Below are 23,451 nucleotides of genomic sequence, written 5' to 3' on the forward strand. Positions count from 1 at the left end.
TGAAAAAAGAAATTATCAGCAAAAAGTCTGAAAATTATGAGATTCGACAATTTACTTCAAAAAAGTTGTTGCAATAATGATTAAATTTATTAATGATGATGTCACAATTTTTTTTTTCATTTATATTATATTTAACGAATCTATAGTGAAAGTTGTGTTCGTTATTTGCAGGAAAACTAACTTTTTCTTTGAAAAAAAAAAATATCTCAACTTGGAAATGGTAATTTATCTTCATTTTTTTCTCAAAGATTATTCTAGTCACAAATATTTTATTCCACATTTCACAAATCCAGTGAAGCATAAATATAATTAAGTTATTTTTAATTAATTACAGAATTGCAATTTCAATTTAAAGTTTTTTTTGTTGTACATTATTTACGTAATAAGCACATCAAAGAGGCTTCGTGACTAATTTAATGTTTCCAAGAACGAAATAGTTGTGTTCTTCACACATACACCAACACGTACTTTAATTGAAAAGAAATGTAGTGTATAGTGTTCAATTTTTATCAAGACCAATTTTTAAAAAAACGACTTCATTAAATTTTTCTAAAGCACTTCTTAAAAGTTCCAAATTTAAGGTTCAGGTTTCAAGAAAAGTGTATTACTGTGTGGCGGATACAAAACGTCCGAGCTTTGGTGTTTTCCCATTTCCAGTTATTTTTTTTTGTTTCGCTTACTGTTCTTATGGACTCTCAGGTAGCTAGCTAGCAGCATTTCAGCAACTGCAATGTGATAGTTACTACCCAAGAGAAAAAGAGTTAAAAATTGAACATTACCCCAAAGGTGGTTTCTAATACCGCCCAACACTTAACTGCTTCTTCAAGTGAGCGTATTCTTTTATGGACTTGTGATCGTTTTTAGGTGAGATTTTATGGGAATATTCACATTCCAAACAGAAAAAAATTCTTAAAAAAAATTGACTTTGAGGATTCTCACCGATTTGAAAAGGAAATAAAAAATATTGTTTAAGCAGTAAAACTTAAAAGCATTTTAATAAATCAAACTTTCTCCATTGTAGTTTTGAATTTCAAATACCACCATTGCATTGAATCCTATTTTTTACAAATAAATTCAGTTTGAACAAAGTTTACAATAACTTAAATAAATATTGTCATATCGTCAAAGAAATAAAAAAAAATTATTGAAAGCAAATGATATCCCCCAGGAAGAAAATGAGAATTCTGTGATATGTTATCAACATTTACTACAAAATAATTTTGTTACAAGTCGATATCTTATTTCAGGCTGGCAGTAGCGAAGACTTACTACTGCACAATGTGACATTATCTACAAAAGTAAAGCCTTTCTAGTAAAAAGTGTTTCGATTTTATTTCCTGAATTCAATGTGACATGACTGTACAACCGGAGATTGCCAGGAGGATGATAATACGAGAAAGAACACAAAGAATGAACAAAATCAATTGTAGCAGGTAAAGGGCAGCCTGAAAGATGTGCTAGAATTAAATTTCAATTTAGTGTTTATTGCATTTGCAATTTATTTTAAATGGAAATTATCTTCCTTTGACCAAAAATGCTTAATCGTTGGTTTAAAAAAAAATTTAAGAACCACATTAATGTCCTCATAGTTTATAAATGAATTATTCACATTAAAAAAATCATAAATTATAATTAATATGATATATGCAGATTTTTATTTTTCCCTCACAAAACGATTGTATCAATTTACGTGCATTTCACGTGTTTGAGTAATAATTATGTTGAAAAATTTTATGTTAATAGAAAATTAGCGTCTTCGACGAAGAAAAAAAAAGTATCAATTATACTTTGAAAATGTATCAATGTTTAAAGCGTTATACTAATTGGAGAATAATTATTGAAACTTTAGATAATTTATATTTCCTTTGATGAAAATTGAAACCACTGAAATGAATCACTTAATTATATAAATGAAAAATTAGTTATTGATCTGAAAGAACTATTTTAATTTGAATAAATTTATGTAATAATGGATTATAAGCAGAGTCACATGGATTTGAGATTACAAAATGATAGTTGACACTTTGACTAATTAATTGATCATTCAATCAATTACATATTATTCAGAATGTATTTATGATAATTAGCTACATAATGCTAATCTGAGTTTAAAACTAATTCACAATAAAATAATTACAAATACTTGAAATTTTATGACATCAAAGAAAAATCTTGATTAGACAATATCCTCTTATCTTGTTCATTGGACTATCAAGTGAGCATCAATGAATTAAATCTCGTATGCCAACTACAATGAAAGATACTTTTGATTGAATGAAAAAAAAGGATTTTAATCAGTGATATTTTTCAAATCCACATAACAATCACTTTTTTGTCAACGGGAAAATGGTGAAAGTGATATGAAATTAACTGAAAGTATTGACAATTCGTCAGAAAGTCATTTTTTAATCTAGGAAAGCTGAGGCAAATCAAGATGAAGAAATAATTGTATTTTCTGCTCAATTGTTTTGTTATCACAAATAATTAATAAATCTTATTTTTGATCCAAATATTTATTGATATTATAAATAATAAATTAGGAATTTTTGACTAAATTTTCAGCTGACTTTAGTATTCCATTATAATTGAGTTTTTTTTTATAACAAAATTATTGGAAAAATATTTATATTCTTTCTATATAACAGTATATATATATATTTTTAAAAACGTTTCAATTCTCAAGGATGATCCGTGAATATAGGTGCATTGTTGAACTGTGAAATGAGTATGCGGGACAATATCGGTCTCTCTACACTCGACTGTTTTCTTGTTCACATAATTGTCGTCAAAGCGTACAATTTTTTTGAGCAGCCACTCCAAAGGCTCTAGTCATTGTTGCCCGCATATGAATAATCTTATCTTGAATTTTTATCTATCCTTTAATCTGTTATAGTACATAGAACTAGTGTGTAAATATATATATGCACGTAGAGTTCTCAATGACGATTACAAAACTAAGGAGAGAAACCACAAGTAGTGGCGTAAGCATCTACCAGCACCGCAGTACGTGCTCATAGATATGCAAATGGCTTGTATATCTATATATTTATGCATACTGCTGCATACCGACTAGATCGAACTTTAAAGTTCCAATTCTTGATCTTAAGATTACAAATATTGCGAGTATTAGAATAATACACTTTAGGGACAATCAATAAAAATCTACTCGAGGAAAACACTTTTATAGCTGTTGGAGGATTTTTTAAATTTTCGTCAAATTTATTTTTTCGTTTTTTTTTTTTTATTTTTTTCTTATGTTTAGTGCACATAAAAAAGAGTATAAAATGTAAATTAAGAAGATAAATTGAAATGAAAAATTCTTATAAATAGAAAAGAACTAAAAATAAAGAAAAAGTTCCATGAAAAGTAAAATATAAATTGAAAATAAAATTCTTTTCTAAAAATTTTCAACAAATTAAACATAATACACTACGTTTTAAATCCACTACACGTTATCTACTCTGAAAAACATAACTAGAATATTTAGATGACAATAGAGAGACCATTTTTACAATGAACAGAAAAGACCATTAATTTTATTTTTCAATTATCTAATTTTAATAAAAAAAAGAGTTCTATTACAAGACATGTATAATATGCTAAACGAATAATTATTAATTGCGCATGTCCGAGTTTTCTCTTAGCCTTAGGATAGCGCTGTAATTTCAGAATACCGTTCAAACTAACAACAATGGCTTAGTAATGCCAACGTCATCCGTCAACTACCTGATTGCGTATTGTTGTTTGCATTGAAAGCTAGCTCCAGTATCACCCAGCAATCATTTGACATGTCACACGACATACCTACATCAAAGAGACTTATTCACATGAATTTGAAGCCAATATCATCATTATCTTTAGGAACTCCAAACAATCAACGGATTTAATTGCTTTAGTTCAATTACAACTAAAACTTACTAATTTAAAAAATATTTACATCAATTATTATTGATATAGTAATTATAAGATGAAAATTAATGCTCTTTATATAATTAAACCATAATGACATAAATAAACTGAAATAAAAAAAGATATTAAGAAACTATTGAGGACGGCAAATTAACCAAAATTTCGAATACAATTTTTCGATACATAATAAATTAATATTTAAATAATTCGAGTGCCACTCGATTTGTAATTGAATTTTGGATGGAATGACAAGACTGAATCTTGAATGAGTTCAAGACTTAGACAGATGTTTTTTTGAAATTACATTTGACTTACAAACACTTTTCGAATCTCTGTATATAAATATACAATTTTTCTCTACTCTTATGATAGTTTTGTATGTGCCGAATTTTTTTCTATGAAAATGATCATTATTTATTGATTGTATAAATATTTTATTTTTTCGAAAAAATAAAGAAATATGTTGGTACAACGTTTAATTAAATGGCAATATAATTTTAATTAATTCCCCATTAAATTCACCAAGTAAAGCAGGGCTTTATTGAGTATCTGATTGAAACATTAATTCCCAATAATATTTAATAATTTATTTAAAAGATAAAATAAACAGTAAATTAATGCAAACCCTTGTAATAACTCCGAAATGTCGTACTTTCAGAAGTAAAAGTAAAAAGCTGACATTTTTATTTTTCTTGAATTTTAAATTCAAATTCTAAATGAAATATTCCCCTATTGGAATTTGTCCTCGTTATTTCCGCTCTGTAATGTTATGTCTAGAGATTTCACCCTCGTCTACAACAGATAGTCACCCTCAAACATCTTTAGCAAATGTAACGAAAGCGCCTGAGGAAAAGGAGGTAACGTTGTGAGTGAAACATTTCTTTGGACATCAAAGGGAAAAGACCTTTCGCATAGTCGAACCAGCTCAACCCCTAGAAATTACACCTACAGTACGTTGGCCCGATTCAAAAGCAGCAACGAGCAAAAAGAAGAGTAGAAGAGTGGGAAACCACCACCGCAACTTTATATTCGAACCCCAGCTACTTCGCTTGCTTCTTTTTCAGTAATACGAGCTTCTTGTTATCGTCTCATGGCTATACGATAACGAAAAGGTCAGAAAGGAGTCTATTAAAGTCTCCTAAGGGATTTTACTACTCGCATTACACATATTACATTGCGTGAAATTTTCACGAAACAATCTTATTTTTCTTTAACAAATCTGTGGAGAAGATTTTGTTTATTTATTTGTTCAATTAGTTTTTTGTGGGAAATTTTATTCACATTTTGTCTCTCGAGAAAGCTCTTAAAAGAAAATTGCTGAAATACGACATTGAGAAACAGATATTTAAATAAAAAATTCTCTGGTTGTATATAACTTTAATTAATTATTTTTTTTTTATTAATTCTCGGAATATTATTTAATAAAATTTTTGTATAAATGAACAAAACTTTTCCTCACATACTTTTTTTTATGTATGAAATATTCTCGAGGTATATTTTATAGTTTTAAAACAAATATTACGTTGAATTTTTATTACAAGTTTATTCAATAATCATCAGAGCATGAAAATGTTTGAAATAAAAAGAAAGTCGAATTGTTGTCACTTATAAGACACTTGAAAATTTCCTTGTAAAAAAAGAATCTTAAAAGAAGGTCATTCTTCTTTGACTTGCTTGCAAATTATTGACACCTTTTCTTTGAACCAGTAATTTAAAATCAAAGTGAAAAAATGTTCTTTCAATATTAAAGATGATAGGCTATTTGATAATATGAAATAAAATTTAACCATACGTGGCTCTTTTTTTATTTTTATTAATTCTTGAAAAATTCAATTAATAATTTAAAAAATATTATTAATTCATTTAAATTCAAGATCAATGAAAAATATTTTTATTTATTTTATTATCAATTATATTATTATAAAATTAAAAAGCGTGTTAAAATAAAATAATATTTACTATAAATTATTTCAAATGCATCTATTTTATTTTCTCTTGAAAAATAAAGAGCTTACGTTTGTTTGTACAATTAGAATTACATATAGTAAAAGATGATTTTACCATTAATTCATTTCAACTTTGAAAGATTCATGATTAAATACTGAACATAAAATTGACCGATGACTCGATTAAAATCCAATCGTTGGAAATGATGTGCATCAATAGAGCGAATAATATTTAAATATCAAACTGTCTTCTTTTTTTATCAATGATAAAAATATTCATATAAAAAAGGAATCAAATGTAATCATTTCCTTTGACCTATTATTTTTTATTAATACATAAATATTACCCTTTTTTTACATCAATAAGCAGAAACAAATTGTTACCATGAAGTTAATTCATTAACGAAAAAAAGAAAGTATCAATAAGTTGAATTCAAATATTTTTCTTTAGTTAAAATCATCCTTTGCACTTTTCATGCAAACTTGGTGAAATTTTAGTAGCTTTTTGCTCGATGTAGCATACCAAAAGTTAAACTCTTAAGACTCGAACCACAAAACATATCTATATATACATGAACACATTTGGTTTTTCTGCCAAATAACTTTTTGATATAAAACTGAAGACAAATATTTTAATTTCGAACTTAAAGTCTTTATCACAAAGAATATCGAAAGCAGTTATATCTGCGTATCACACAAAAGTAAAAGTCACGTTTCTGCGCATACAGCAAAGCAAGAGGGAAATGAGGGCAGAGTTGGAGTTAGGGTAAGCTGAGGAATTGGCTTTTACTTGGAGTCAAGAACAAGTGACTATGAGTTCACGGGACAAAGGAAACTTGCGTCGTATGTTAGGTAGCAGACGTGCCGTGACACACACGCTTTCAGAGCAAACCAGAGACTTAGCTATGCATGCATGCTGGATAGAAGTCGAAGTAGATGTACGGGACAACCCGCCTGACACAAGCGACCAGAAACTACCCTACCATGTATTCTTCTTACCTCTTCATCTTCCCAACTTCAATAAGAACAAATATACCACCAAGATATCTCCTTTATGTATACAGGAATATACCTATGGATAGGAACGGTCCAATTCGCTAGATGCCACGGAAATATGCGCAGTCTATTGTCCACAAATATTAATCGCTGGCTAGAAGTTTGCGAGCAGAAACTCGGCGACTAGTGTTCCTTACATACTGCTAGGACTTTCAAGGCTTTATATCTATATTACACGACGAGTAGCAGCTTGTGCTCCAACTGGTGCTCATATTAGAATACTTGGAGGATCGACCATGACCAGCCGCCGTCAGCTTTTGTATACGTTCGTCCAAACGAATGTTCTAATATTATCCCTAAGTTCCAAACCCCAAAAATGTCACTCCAGTCCTCTAGCGGTTTCCCAGAATGCTCTATCAAGTCAAAAGCCCTTCTCGTTGCCAGGCAAAATGTAATAACAATTTCGGGAATGCCTATTTATTACATCGTCATTCATGCGACTGAAAGAAATACACTTTCATTTTAGCTGAATATATACACCAATGAATAAATCATTCATTTTATTAATTTATCAATCTAAAAAGTTTTTCATTTTATTGAAATTTTTGTTTATTTTCAGCTTCATAAAATAAATAAATATAAATTTAACATCAATTTCTGGTTTATTTAATAACATTGTAACATTAAAAATAAAATAAATAAAAATAGTTAAATATTTTTATATTCCCTTCTGATTAAAAATGTGTAGTTAAATAATATTACAATTTTTTTATTTGTATCAATTGGACATGTGAAAACAAATAAAAATGCTTTGATTAATTGGAAAGTTAATGATTGATTGAAAACCCAAATAAATTCATATTAATAAATGATTATTTGATATTTCTTTCAATTAATTTTTCCAATTACTGAGAATTATTTAATTGGTCTAAACTGATGTAAATATTTTAAGCATAATGTGTTTCACGTGTGAATTTCAATCCGAGAGATTACCATTCCTTATATAAAAGTATACAGTATATAAAATACCCGAATGACAGTTTAAATCTGGCCCCATTTTAAAGTTTAGAGGTGGCTTATTTAATTTTTGAGACTGATATGATATTTGTAAAGGAGTAAAATACGATTAAGATTATTTGATAATTATTCATGTAATGAATAATTCGAGGATAGTTAGAGGTACCAGATAGCTGGTAATGAGGTGGTAATGGGGCAGTTCTGTTATTAAATATTTCAATAACATTACAGCATACGGTAGCAACAAATGATCAGACCTATACAGGATTGTATTTCATTGCTACTTGGGTACTCTCTATCACGTATGTACTGTATTGCTTTTCACTCTTTATAAATTATTTTATCGGTTCAAAACTAATGGAAATATCTGAAAGGTAATGTTTCCTACGTGTACAGACTTATGATTTTTTTTGGTAAGAGTTTATTCATTTCCGTGTAGGTTCATTATTAACTTAATATCTACAATTATACATGGTGTGAGTGTTGAGTTATATAGCAGTATCAATCCACAACAACTTCATTCTACACCCTAGGTCACCCGATAATAATAAGCTATTATTTGCACGTTTTCCAAGTCACAAAAGGGAGGCAATGAATGTTTGCACGCTACTCTAACACAAGAAAATAAAACAAGATTGCCACTAAAGCTTGTATGTGGCTTATTATCAAAGCGTACATTAGACTTCAAAATGGAGAACTTACTGAAAATCACAAAGATTTACCTTGTGAGGGTGCAATTCCGGTAATCTAAATCACACCCAACTATACGAATAATCAAAATGTCGTTCCATTATGTGGTTAAATTTAGAAATAATATTCAAAGAGAAATTAAAAATAATATTTTATTTATGTTTTTATTTTGATAAAAGATTGTTTTAAAGAAAAAGGTAAAGTTCTACAAACAAAAATTTATATCAAAAGAAAATTCCATTTTAATGCAAAAATTTATCCTCTAGTTTCTTTTCATTTTTTTAACATCTAGCAAGCTTGAGAAATTTGACTTTCGAAAGTTTAATGTCAAAAAGATTATCCTTCCTGAAGAGCTAAAATAAAATAATGTATTTTTGTGATTCAAAAATACACATTTCAAAGCTTTAATTTTTTTTTTTGCAAAATTGATTTTACTTCGAAATACTATTCCACGAATATCTAGAGAAACTCAAATTGGAATTCAAAATAATTTAGCCTTAAAAGATATGACACTGTATGCAGCGACGGCGTACGCGAATATCAGTGCGATTGGAGTCCAAGTATAAGTATAAAGTCAGACGAGTACTGAAATAATTTAAAAAAAAGGTTTATAAAAAAATAGGACTCGAAACTTTAGACTCGTTTTCCTCAAAATTACTTTTTTCAAGTTAGTTTGCATGAAATCTTGAAAAGTATTGAATGAACAAACTTGAAAAATTTTTTTTTCCCCCGAGTTCTTTATAACATGCATATATTCTTTGGTAATTTGAGCCAATAATAAACTATATAATTTAAAAAATATACATGCATTTGTTCGAACGAAAGTCGTAATAAGAAAAAAAAAATATCACTACTGAAACTAGCATTAGTAAAATTGTTTCAGCTAAGTTTTATTATCAATTGTAAAAAATGAGAGATTTATTATCTCGTAAAAAAATAAATTTATAAAATTAAAGCTACCAAAATACCACCTTATACATGAGAGGATTTGCCTTCGTTTCCACACGAAAGAAAAGATGAATAACCTACAAAAAGAGCACGTAAAAATTGAAAATCTCTATGTATAATTCAGAGGCACAAGCTCGAAGCGATCTATACAATAATCGTTTGCATAAATCCATACAAAATTTAACACTGGCATCGAAGTAAAATATGAAATGTAAGTGTATGAATGTAATATATTTTACGAAAAGTGGATATTTATACAAACATAAGATATTCCAAAGTGTTTGACATCTAAACGCCCTCACCAAACCCATATTCCAGGCTGACTGCCACTCATGTGCTGAGCAGATGCATTAGGCTAATCCGTCGTCAAGAGAGAATCCTGAATGGCAGACAATGAGTAAACACGAAAAGCAGTACCAAAGCATTTAGTTGGGAATTTCGACTAACTACTCAGTAAAGTACTTATTCTACACTAGGCCATATTGTCTTGAAGTAGTTAGTGTTCTTCAATGTCAGCCATTATCTATATATTCTTATTCCGATACATTTCTCAACTAACTTGAGTAAAAAAGGAAAACATTCAACAGCTAAATAAAAATCTCGTACAATAAAATGCCTCCATTAACATTTTATAGAATACTTTTTAGTTAAAATAGTTTAGAAGATTTTTTCATAAATTCAAGAGAAGTGGATCTACGTTCTAAAATCATTGACAAATGAGATGAAAAAATGATAAGACATTTTTCATCAGAATGATTGTATTGTAGATGAATAAATGATTGATTCTGCAATGAAGATTTTTTAAAAATAAAAACCTCACGAAGATTGAAACTCCATCAACCCTAAAGTACTTCTTTATATCTCTGTATTTCTAATGTTATCTTTTGTATGACACAAGAGTTGAACGTAAAAGATGCACATAAAGTTCCCAAGATATACATAAAATGTGATGACTCTCTCCGACAACAGTTTACTTAGAGATAGTATGTGTGGCTGATGTGAAATCTATTACGTTTCCCAGGAGAGGTCCAGATCATTCATCATGCAGTTGGTGGTCGCTTTCACATCGCACGTGAGATCCTCAGAGAATATAAAAGCTCCGATTTACGTTTCAGATTATTTCTTTATTCTACTGTTCTTCGACTTTAGTGAAACTTCAACATTTTTGTGAAATTGAAATTACCTATCTCGAGATCATCCTACTAATTTCAAATATTATCTTGAAATGGATATAAAAAGGAAAAGAGTTCACTCTTGATATAAGCTTATACTTCTATCCTTAGAAACTTTTAAAAGAAACTTTAAAGAATTGAATAGACAAATTTTAGTCTTTTATATCTCATAAAAATCAGAAGAAAACAAACTGATTTGTCCTTTAAAAAAAAAAGCAAGTAAATGAAACTCATAATTCTCAACCTACTTACTTGTAAAAAGTTTGGAAATTACTTCAGAATAATTGAGAGAAAAACTCTTTTCTAAAGTGACGGAAACTATTAAAAACTCTTGTATTTCTTAATTTCTATTTTCAAGAAAATAAATAATTTTACGACAATAACAATCGGCGATCGAATATACCAAAACAATCGTGCAGATAAGAATTGTATATGCAAACGATGAAATGTACAAAGGCATAAAACAACAAAATGAAAAATTACAGTATAGAACAATTGAGATGGCAATAAAAATGTATTGCATCGCTGAATTGCAATGTATAAATGACGAAAAGAAAGTAACAAAATTTTCAATATGTATTGTAAGTTTACACGGAACACTAGTGCCAAACACTTTGACTTTCAAATTCTTGCTATTGTATAGAGGCGCACGAATTTAAAGCAGTGCTATTTTCAATTAGAAAAGTAAAAATTCTAGCCGATAGACCTGAAGGTCTGATAAATATTTCATGAATCACATAAGCAAAAAGCTTCATGAAACTGTTGATTACTGTCAAAACTATTACATTTTATTATTTAATTATTATTTAAAACTTTGCAATAACTTTTTTTTTTATTTTACAGTACTAGCAAATATTTCCAGATATTTGTTATTTTTCATAATTTTTCGCCTATTCCTACAGGATATTTCCAATCAAAGACCGGAAATAATGTCTACTTCGGAGATGAGATTTCATCCAAAACTCTGATAATCACATATTCTTTAATTACTTTTTAGATTTATTATCAATTTTCTTTAATCGTTTTACATTCATCAAAAATTATTGGAAAATTGTCATCAATAAATGAAAAATAAACTGATGAGGATGGTTTTTGTTTTATTAAATACTAGTTAAATTGTATCATATGTCAATAACAAAATGAATGTTTTCATTTTTTGTTATTGAATGATGTTCACTAATATAATGTAATCGATAACAAAATTGTTTATTTATACAAATGACACCAACATAGATATCTTTATCATTTACTGTGCTAGATTTTAATAAAATTTACAGTGTTTGTATGCATTGGAGTAGCACTAAATTTGATATTTATTTAACACAAAGATCTGTTTGATCAAATATTGATACACAAATATAACCAAGAAGCGTCAGAATGTGAAACTTAACAGTTTCACGTAAAAGTTATTACTCTATTCGATTTCTGTTTTATAATCCATTCAAACTATAAGAAGATTTGAAAAAACATGACACGAAAATTGGAACACGTTTTTCTTCAATATTTGTATTAAACCTGATGAATTTGATATTGATTGATCGAGCGTATTTCAAAGCTGTCTATTGGCGTTCTCATCGTTATTTTTATGATTTAAATTTCCCAAAGTAATTTAACCCTTACTTTAAATTTTATTCTATCAGTAAATCATCATATAGAAGTATTTTTAAAAGCTTTACGTAAATTGGAATTTTTAACTCCCTGATGATTACTCATCGGGATGTAAAGAAACAAAAAAATAAAAAGCTGACAAATTTTTTCGCATAAAAAATAAAATAAAAACTATTTAAATACTCTCAAAAAATATTTTTAAACAAATCCAGTCGAATATTGTTGGATTATGCTCATTACTCAACGAATACGGGAAAAACGGATTTTATTAACAAGTCAACAGACGCATACACATGACTTTGATGCTCATACAGTAGTCATTTTTATCAAGTTTTTATTTTGATTTTTTTTGTTTCGTTATTTAAAGAGATTTTAAAAGCTGTCTTAAAGTAGAGCTTAATGTGTTTATTTCATGATAAAAAAAAACATCGAATTGTGCGCAAAGTAACTGCAAACAGAGTTGATTATGCCAGTATGAGTCTAGAGCGTTCTCATTATGCCAAGTACTCGCTGTCATTTACGCAGAGTTACCAAGAATTTTCTAGGACTCTTGAAGCATTCGCTGCCTATATTCTCGAGACTCGACCAGCTACTACTTTTCATGATGCTTAGTACAACCAAGTTCTTTTCCACTCATTCCTACCCTCTGTACTCTTCCACACATTTGTATCTTTACAAGCATTACTAAAACTGAATTCCCATCTACACTTCTCTCTTTCTTATCATGACAAAACCACAAAAAAATTCCAAAAAAATTTCAACATTATAAGAATTAACTAGAACTTTAAAATTAGAATTTTATTGTAAAAAGTAGATGTGTTTACGCTAAAATAAAATTTAAACAAAAGATAAACTTGATTAAAAAAAATAGTATCATTTTAAAATATCCTTCTACTTATTGAAAATCATTAGAAGAACTTTTAGCTGAGATATAGAGGTGAGAGCAGTAAAGAAGAGAATATGATGAAAAACAATGATAACGTTATGAAGTACTTACTAAGTTTTATCGAGTGAGTTTTCTCAGATACTCGTTAAATAATATTCTTTTACTTTTTTAGTATTGACTAGTTGATTTTGTAGAGGAAACCAATCCTTTAACGTCGCCACATTACGCCAGAGAGTGTTAATCTCATCCGTTAGATATCAGGGTAGTGATCGTGAAAAGAGCCAACAAGTTATCTCCATAGGATTTAGATATGTCTAAAATGGGAATTAGGATACTGCTCGAAAAGCTACTGAGGGGAAGGGAGAGTTGAGAGTGGTAAAAGACCACTTCCAGCAGATCGATAAACGAGATTAAACCTTCCTTAATGCTTCTAAGAGTAAAAGAGATGAAAAATAAAAAAAAAAAGAAAGAATAGTTCTAACGCCAGTCAAATGGATTTCAAGTACAGGTTCTGATTTCTCGTGGGATATGTGACAGCTTGGACTCTCCTACGTACCGTCAATCGAATTGACGTTTTCCTGGTGCCAAATATCTTCCGTCTCCTTCTTTATTCTATCTCACCATGTCATGAATCCTCTATAGACTACCATCCAGACTTTAACGATTTCGAACTAGCGTTTTTTTTGGAAAAAAATATTGAAAATTTCATTCAATGTCTCCGGAGATGATTGTTAAGTTATTATGAACCTTTGGTGAGTATTTTAAAAATAAAAAATGGATACACTTCATAAAAATCAATAAAATTTTTAATGAACAAAAAAAATTTATACAGACAAATACTTATTTTAAATTATTAAATATAAAAATGAAGTGATTAAATGTGAAATAACAAAAACTATGATCAATTATTGAAAAATCATATAAACCTTTGTTTTATATTCATCTATTTTTTATTTACGAACAATTTACGGCTACTGTAATTTTATTCGCCGTAGAAAATTATGCGGCAATAAAAATACTCATACCTTTGTATATTTAAATGCACCACAGTCGACCAAGGTATATACATATATATTAATATTTGCAAACAATTCTGAAAATTCAAACATATGTAATATTTGAAAACAGATAAACCTTTCAAGAATCTGCTTATTTTATTTTTTCTTCAATAATAACGAGAATATATAAGTTTCCCCAGTTTCATTTCAATGCCACTAAAATATTCGTAAAGTAACATATAGCATTGAAAAACAATTGAATTTTATTGATCAATATTCTTGATATTTCAGTATTCATGAGGCCAATGTGAAAAAATTACCTTTATATATCGACAAATATTAAACTCATAAAACTGTAGAATTTTCCAATACCTATCAACAATTCATGAAATATATTGTCAATTATGTATATTCATTTAAAATGCATACACCGATATTGATGCATTAGCTACATATATATATATATATATTTCATTTCATTTCCTCAGCATTTTGTTTGCTCCATTGAACACGCCTGGGATTATAGGAAATACGAAATCCTAGTTTAATACTCGAATTCCCAATTGTCTTACCAGATAATACAATACGTGAATTATCTACTGCGCCAGGAATAATCTCATAACCGAAGACAATTTTTATTTAAGTACATTGAGTATACTTTCTCCACAATAGCGAATTTCAAATTAGATTATAACTAGATTTTTATGTGACAAAAATGATATCGAACTCAGAAAGATGAAATTTAAAGTAGAATTAAATGAATACGAACGCAAGATAATTATATATTCAACAATCAAAATATATTTTACAGAGATATTCTTATTCTCTTAAATTGAATCCACGTAAATTTCAATGAATTTTTCCCAAATGGTAAAATTGGCACGGAGAGTAAGTGAATATTTATTGATTCAATTTAAAAAAAGACACCAAATATAGAAGTGAATAAAAGAAATATATAGTGAAGAAAACAAATAAAGTCAACACTGTTTCTAATAAATGATGTAATAAAAAAAAAAATTATAAATAATAACTGTTAGTTTGAAAAATTATTCTAGATGCTGGAGACAATAGAACTATTTTAAAACAGTTGCAAAATAAGACAATATACATAAGCCGAAGGACAATTACAAGTAAGCCAAGTGCTTTGAATATTATTATTGTTTATATTTGAATGTAAATTCAAAGACAAATAAAAGTGAGAAAAGTAGTCTCGAAAGCGAGGAATATATACATTGGTAAAAAGAGTGCACTCAAGTCCGTTTGTTGGCAAGAGTTGAAATTCTGCTGACTGAGTACTGATACACAATCTTCCGGAACGTCTGAAATATCAAGACAAAAATTTACAAAGGAGTACAGAAGAAGAGAAGAAGGAAAAATAGTCCTGGAGCGGAACACAACGGCATACTTTTGGAAGAGAATATCTAGCAAGTGTCTCAGTTGGCTGAACCCCAAATGACACGTCGGTAATCGAACGTATTCAAATATTTCGCCAATACGTGACCAACATACTATCAACAACGTCCCGTCAATCGATTCAATTTGCGTTTATCCCATTTGGCGTTTGTTTTATCGCGTCGTACATTCAAACCTCGTTGTGTCTGATGTGTGTTTACCACGAGAAAATCTAAGCACTGAACTAACATTTGATAAAATACACCTATGCAATAAATATGTATTTTTCGCCCGAAATATTTCTCTAACCTAGTTGCAAATATAAAAGCCTAGAGACTAAAATATGAAATATTCTTCATGTCTAAAATCATTTCATTGAACCTATAAATATAAACGGAATATTTTTAAACGAAAATATTTTCTCTTATAAACATTGCATGAAAAATTTAAATTGCATCTAAAGTAAAAGTTTGTGGCCAGTAACTTTTTAGAGTCCAACTCGTCAAATAACTTGCCCTAGTACACGGAATGTGCACTCTTCCAATCGGAAAAGTTGGAAATCACAGAAAGAAGAATCTCAAGAGAATTTAGTACGTAAGAGTATACTTTTGAAGAAAACCTCGAGAATTGAGGCGTTGATTTTTGTAACTATTCATTTTTTAAACGTTCTTTAAGCTTTGTAACTGCAGATAAAGTAAAGTAATGTCACAAAATTTTACGCTCTATTTTTTTTTTTCTAATTCAAAAGAAGTTTTTTTTAATTAAGAGAAATAGTGAGAAAGATATTTAGTGATTTCACCTAGTACGAGATCAATAATTTTCAAATGCAATAATTATCTAAGAAAAAGAAGAAATAATTCGTTCACCAAAGGCTTTGTCTACACACAATGAAACTAAATCCACTTGAGAAATTCCAGTGACCCACCGACAAAAATGAAGTATACTGTACACTATACAGTTTATCTACTTCATTTGAACGCTTTGAAGATTTTTTAGGAGCCATCAAGCAAACTCCACTTACATTGAGGTTGAAAAATACCGAGAAACTACTCTCTCTCTCCCTCTCTCTATAAAAAAAATAAAAAAATAAGAAAAAATTGTTGAGTTAGAGTTAGAAGCACCTCAGGCTTCTTTTCTTTCTTTCTCTCTCTCTCTCTCTCTTTCTCATACTTTTTTTTCCTCTCCGTTCGTTATTGTCATCGTTAAAGCTAGCTAGAAAGAAAGGCAACTCCTTTGTTTCATATTGCACAAACTTTTTCAAAAGATTTTAGAAAAGAGATAGCAACATATAGAAAAAAGACTTCTGTATTTAATGTTGGAGAAAAAAATTTACACTCCATATACAAGAAAAAATACCCCCATGAATAAGTAATGACGGTAATTAAAAATGAAAGCATTATGAAACTCTTCTATAATTTTTATAGTTGAATTCAGTAGGTATATGTTTAGGATAATTGAATTAAAAGTTTTTTTTTATTTCTAGAAAAAATAAGCTCAACATTCATCCTAGCTAAAACTGTGCTCGACGTTTGTTATATAAGGATCAAGAGTACTTATTTTATTACACCGTTGTAGATCTAATTTTAGAATTATTGTCTTTTTATTCTCACTATTAAACATAAATACCTAAATTAAAGATAAAAGTTTAATATGCTTGATGATTAAATTTTAAGGCTGCTACTGAAATTAATTTTTTTTTTTAATAAAAATGCAGAAAAAAATTTTTCAACGAATAAGGAAGAATATTGGTATGAACAGAACTACATTATTTAATTATCTCACAATAATGCAACTGGAATTTAATCTGAGTAGAAAAAAAAGAAATACTAATGTCATATAAAACTAGTAAATCTTTTTCACTTAAGAGTTGTAAAATTGAAAAAGTAGTATCTTAAAAAAAATAAATAAAATCAAAAGTTCTATAAATTGAATCAATAAAACTCAAAATTAATCCGGTGTAGAACAAACTCGTTAAATAACAATTCAGATTACTTTTTTTTCTCATTTTATAGTTCTTGAAATAGCAGTACAAGACTTATGTACAATGGTGCAATGGAACCCTCGTAAAGTTAACAACAGATATAATTCTATCATTGTCGCAGAAAACTTTAATTAGCTGAGAGAAAACAGCTGAAACCGATTTTTACAATGGTACATTTACCATTTATAAATGAGACTAGTGTTATATAAACTTTACATTATCAAATCAATTAAAATTACTACAGACATAAATGAAGTTTTTCATATAAAAATTTGTTCATGTAAAAATAGTCAAACTATGAAAAAGTAGATAAAAGAGAAAACGTCAGGATGCAGAATAAAACCTAAAGAATACGATGATACGTGATAAAACTACCTTAATTTACCATTCTCGCATTATTATTTGTCAACAGCACGTAAAAAAGATGACAATATAAAGCTATCTAAAATTTAATATGCAAAGAATTTCAAATAAACATCCAATTATTGAAATAAAAGGATAAGAATGATTCCAAAACGGCAAGTACACTATAAATCCAAATGCAGTCTTGTTACACATCTAAACGTAATTATTGCAAAATATTTCAAATTAATTGAGTTAAATTTTAGTGAAGTTGTCATTCGCTGTCATTCATTGTCTTTCTCCCATCAAAATAAGCATCAACACAATAGACGTACATCTGCAGTTACTCAGTTTGACATGAGAGACTGGCGTCTCATGGTTGTACAGCAAACATGTAATTTATTATACACTGACAATTTATGTAGAAGTAAGAAAATATATACAAAGATATAGTGATTGTAAATATGTAAATCCTCACATGCATATATCTATTTAAGTTTCTACCCTGAAACGTATACGCAACGTGGTCGAATATCCATCAATCACGTATGATGTTTGCATGTGTGATTAATGTTCTGCAAGTCACTCTAATTACTCGTAAACCACGAACACACACGTCCAATGCACGATTATTTTCCATCGATCTTGGCCAAGTATCTTTTCACACGATTAACGTCGATGATACGTGAAGTCAATAACAAAAAAAAAAAAAAGCACAAATGAAAAATATCAAACAATAATGGTAAACTGTTGATTAAAATAATGAAATAAAATAAAACATCAAGTAATTTTAGTGCCAGTTAATTAATATGTGGTGATGATTTGGCGGCATTTTATCAAGTCATGTGGTATCCTCACACCAACTACCAATGCAAAATTCGAATTTCAATTAGTCTAACCACTCGATGAAACCGCAAAAGCGACCATTTCCACAACTGCATATACTAATTCGATGAAACAGTCTACTCTATACGTGGATGCACTTTGGGGACATTAAAATCCCCACAGTCTTTCAATTCAGATCACGTTTAATGTTCACCTCAGTTGCAGTAAAGTATTAAAAAAATAATATAGAAGTACAATATTTAATGAGTTGAAACTTGTCATAACGCCGAAAATATTTTTTGTCATTGCTTTCAACGTAATCACTACTCCTAGTGGTTGGTTTCTTGGTAATTCAATTTTATTATTATGACTACAGCAGTAAGAGGAAAACAACATTATGTTTTTTCAAACAAATGTAACATCTGCTGTAAGAGTAAAAGCTTAGATTACCTACATTAATATTAATTTATTTAAAATTTAACTCTTTTTTTCTAACGAAACTATCCTTGTTATATCTAGTTAGCTTTAAAATGGCTAGAAAAAACCATTTAAACTCTTTCTTTTGTTTGTATATTTTGTTCTACCATCTTGATGTGAATAACATTACTTTCTCTTTTCACCTGTCTATTCTCATCAATTCCTACTTTTCTCATCCATTTTAGAGTCCATTCAATCTACTTGAAAGAATCGTCTGCTATTCAACTAACAGCAACAACTAAAACAACCAATTGAAAATTTCTTTGAAAATAATTGGCTTCCAAAACTGAATTGAACAATGCAATAAATGTAAAACAAAAGTAAAAAAGAGTTAGATCACAATACCCTTGAAACAATGTACAAACTTGTTAATTTAATTAATTAAATGTAAAATGTGAAATAAAGCAAATAAAAAAAATAGTTACTTTCTTTTGCAATATGCTGATAATTATTTTTCGCATCTCAGGTGTAGTGTATAACGCATAAATGTGGTATGACACAAGAGCTTTTCATAAACGCAACGATATTGTTTGCTAGGAAGAGCGCTACGTTTGCCTGAATACCACCGATCGTTAGCGTGTTTGGTTTGATGATACGATTGTGTACTTAACGTTGGGGTGTGCCTCCTGACCGTACGCGAGGAGCCATAACGGGATGAATGTTGGTAGAAGTCACTGGGGGGGTAAACCAGGAGGAAGTGAGAGACATAACAAGCTTGTTCATACTCTGGATATTGAAGCCTCTGACGCCAGTGCGAACGCACCGCCGACGCCTACTAAATCCAAAGGGATTTCTCAAACAGCCAGTACTAAAATTAACGAGATATATCGACTTGACAATAGTCCTCGAAACGTCTAACAGCCTATCAATAATCAACAGCTGAATAAGATGTTGAGGTTTCTCACAACGTTGATCAAAAGCTGCCCTAATAACTTTGTACTGTCAATATCCTTTGATGCCTATACTACAATTAATCTCTAGTCGAATTAATCAGGTACTACTGCAACTACCACTACATAACTAACCCCACTACTAATGAACACTGATTGCAATGATATATATGATATATAATATTAATCATTTCAGACTTAAGAATGTATTGATATTAAGTTACTTATGATATATGCATAATGTATGTGTTATTACATAAAATTTTTAATACAAGGAAAGTTTTCTTTTATTCTTAATATGAACAAGTAAGTCTTCTGGCCTATATTACGAAATAATGAAAGTAGAAAAATGCTTAATTTAAGATATAAAGTAAGATAAGTAGACCAGAGCAGACGCTGCAAGTAGTTAGAGAAAAGCTGGATATCTTAGACCGAGAAAACTAATTTTAGTCTTTAATGGTTCTGCCAATAGCAATTCCTATAAGATTGAATAGTGATTTCCAGATTCTCACGAGTAATACGCGAAAGAAAGAAAAACTTTTTCGCTAGATCCACTTCATAAGTACTTAAATTTCTTTCTATTTTTGTACAGAATGCAGTCCAGTGCAAGTTAAATGATAATAAAGCAAGAAAAGTCGCTATCATATACCAATTTATAGTTAACGAATAAACTTTTTAGAGTATTTGTTAATGTCATCTAAGTTTAATTCATACATTTATCAAAGAAAAATATAGAATAATAACTAAAAATTTCGTGTTTTTATTATTTATATCATTTTAACTTAAGATTAACTATAAAAAAAGAGTATATTAAAAGTATGAATTGATTTATTTACATTTTTTTACCAAGCATCTTTTGTATTTCTGCAAAAGTTTTACCCTTAGTTTCTGGTGTAATGCAATACAATACTATGGTCGTAACTAAAAGTGCTATAGCAAAGCCAAAGAAGGGTATAGAGTGCCCGAGGTGTAATCCATCAGTCAAAATTAAGTACATTTTGAGACTAACAATGGCTTGAAATCCTCCTATAAGACTTGTAAGGCAACTACCAATGGCTTTAATTTCAGTAGAAAGGATTTCACCAACTATAACAGGTTGTATAGAAGCTATTCCAATATTAAACGAAAAAACAAGTACTATAGCTGCTAAAAGTGGTACTGTATTGTATGATACAACATTAATGTCCATATAGTCTTTAGTAAAAAAATAAAAACCAATTACAAAGTTACAAATTCCACCACAAACACCGGAAAATAATACTAGCGGCTTTCGGCCAACACGATCTACAAGAAGAGACATAATCAGGGAAGCAATTAATTGAGTAGCTGCGATACTAATGACGGCAACGTGTTCACTAATTGAATTCCCAGCGGCTTGAAATATTACATGTCCATAAATCATGATAGCTGCTAAGCCTCCAAAATAAAAAGGAATGAGAAAAAGATTGATAATTATGAAAGCACGTAAATTACTTTTATCTTGGAATAATAATTTCAGAGAATCAAGTAAACTGTGTTTCTGAGATGTTTTTTCTTTGATTGAATTTTTCATTATTTCTAATTCCTCACTGACATCTAATTTTCCTCGAAGCTTTTCTAATACTGCTTCAGCCTCAGATTCTCGGCCTACTAACATCAAAAAATATGGAGATTCTAGAATAAAGTACAGGGCTACTTGAACTACCACAGATATTGATAAAAATACACCAGATGCTACAGACATGCTCAGGTATGGTATAATAATGAAGGAAAAGAGAATTCCAGCATTGGCCATGATGCCATAAGTTGAACCAATCATCCCTCGTAATTTCGTCGAAGCTATTTCTCCAAGATAAAGAGGACTGACACAGAATGATACTCCTAAAGACAAACCAGCCATAATTCTGGCGATAATTAATACCTGAAAAATAATATTCCAATTAGTAATCATAAAAAGACATAATCAAGATATTAATAGATAGTGTTATACGTACCCAGAGATTTTGTGAAACACACATCATTGCCCAGGAGACTATCAGTGGTAATCCTCCCAAGAACATAGAGTTCTTTCGACCCAAAGTATCGATCATCAGATTAGCAATAATTGGAGCAATAAGATGACCCAAAGGCCCTGCAGCTGCGATTGTTGAAACATCGTTATGGTCGATGGGAACAGGAGAGTCTGGCTTCAATAATATTGCGAAAGTTGGTGAGTTCCATCCTATTATACAACCAATGCAAAAGGCTTGGATCGAACCTTAAGAGCAAAGACAATATTTAGAGAGAAATCTTCAGGATAGATGGAGTGAAGAAACAAATAGTTGGCCACTTTAGTTTAATACTACTTGTAAATTTCTGTATTTCTTTCGATTTTCATAGTAAAGTGATTCGTTAATAGAAACAGAATATAATTATTTTCTTTCAATACATTAATATCGTATCATTTCCGAACAAAATTCTATTTTTATTAAAGCTCTTTGATTTTATAGTATAAACTTAAGCATTGTAGATTTAATGCTTCTTATAAATACAAGCTTTTCCAATTTCACTTTATGACTAGCATGAAATCAATTGAATGAAAAAATAAAAATATTGAATCAAACAACAAAAAATAAATATTTTTCCAATATTTTCTGGATAAGAGATTGAAAAAAGTCTTTTTTATTGTGAAAATTAAACTTAATTTAAGAAATTGAAAAGATTTTATAATACACCAACTAGTGTTTTCACCCTAATGCTGTAAAAGATTAAAAAGTAAAAGTCTTACAAACAAATGTCGTCCAGTACTCCCAAATATGAGAACCTTCCGGAGAAGTGTATCTTCCTTTATCAGGCATTTCGAGAGACTGATTATTTTATGAAACTTTATACAATGCTGATAATTTTTATAATTTTCCCCTCCAATATTGAAGATAAGACTGACAGAAATAAGACCCATTATCTATGTACAAAATTATTTACCTACAAATTCTGTTATCTTGATATTTAAAAGTTTCTTGTCTAATTGTATGATAACTACATTTTTTTTTATCACATTGAATGAAAATATTGAAGTAATCTCAACACCAACGGCGATTTTAATGATTGAATTTGAAATAAATTTCAACATCATAAATAATCATTACAACAAAATGAAGATCATGTGATGATTGCGACATATTTGATGATGAGTGTTAACATTTTGTTGTAATGAAGAGAGTATTTGCATGTTTAGGATCTTGTGATTACAAGAGCAAGTGACAATTCAACTATCACTCGAGTGACTAACAATTAGTGCGTACACGATACGCCAAGTGGGTCAATAGCACGATTAGAATGGACGTTAGGGGACTGAGAGGCTGAAGGTACCTATTTCCATTCGACAGAGACCTATAGTATAGCTAACTTGACTGATT

At 29.4% G+C, this 23,451-nt stretch overlaps 2 protein-coding genes across 2 annotated transcripts in view; both read right to left on the minus strand.

The window, feature by feature from the left end:
* Positions 1–23,451, minus strand: part of LOC118069252 (limbic system-associated membrane protein-like) — a 133,348-nt gene that overhangs the window by 105,515 nt on the left and 4,382 nt on the right. The gene's annotated exons all lie outside the window — the stretch shown is intronic.
* Positions 20,891–22,893, minus strand: LOC118069251 (facilitated trehalose transporter Tret1-like). Its single transcript, XM_035087223.1, has 3 exons — positions 22,824–22,893; positions 22,051–22,313; positions 20,891–21,977 (listed from the first exon to the last, which is right to left on the minus strand). Exons 1-3 carry the CDS (start codon positions 22,891–22,893, stop codon positions 20,910–20,912), a joined length of 1,401 nt encoding a protein of 466 aa, XP_034943114.1. The 3' UTR covers positions 20,891–20,909.

This window comes from Chelonus insularis, unplaced genomic scaffold (genome assembly GCF_013357705.1).
Source record: "Chelonus insularis isolate UGA/USDA-ARS -01 unplaced genomic scaffold, ASM1335770v1 contig_406_pilon, whole genome shotgun sequence".
Classification (NCBI taxonomy): domain Eukaryota; kingdom Metazoa; phylum Arthropoda; class Insecta; order Hymenoptera; family Braconidae; genus Chelonus; species Chelonus insularis.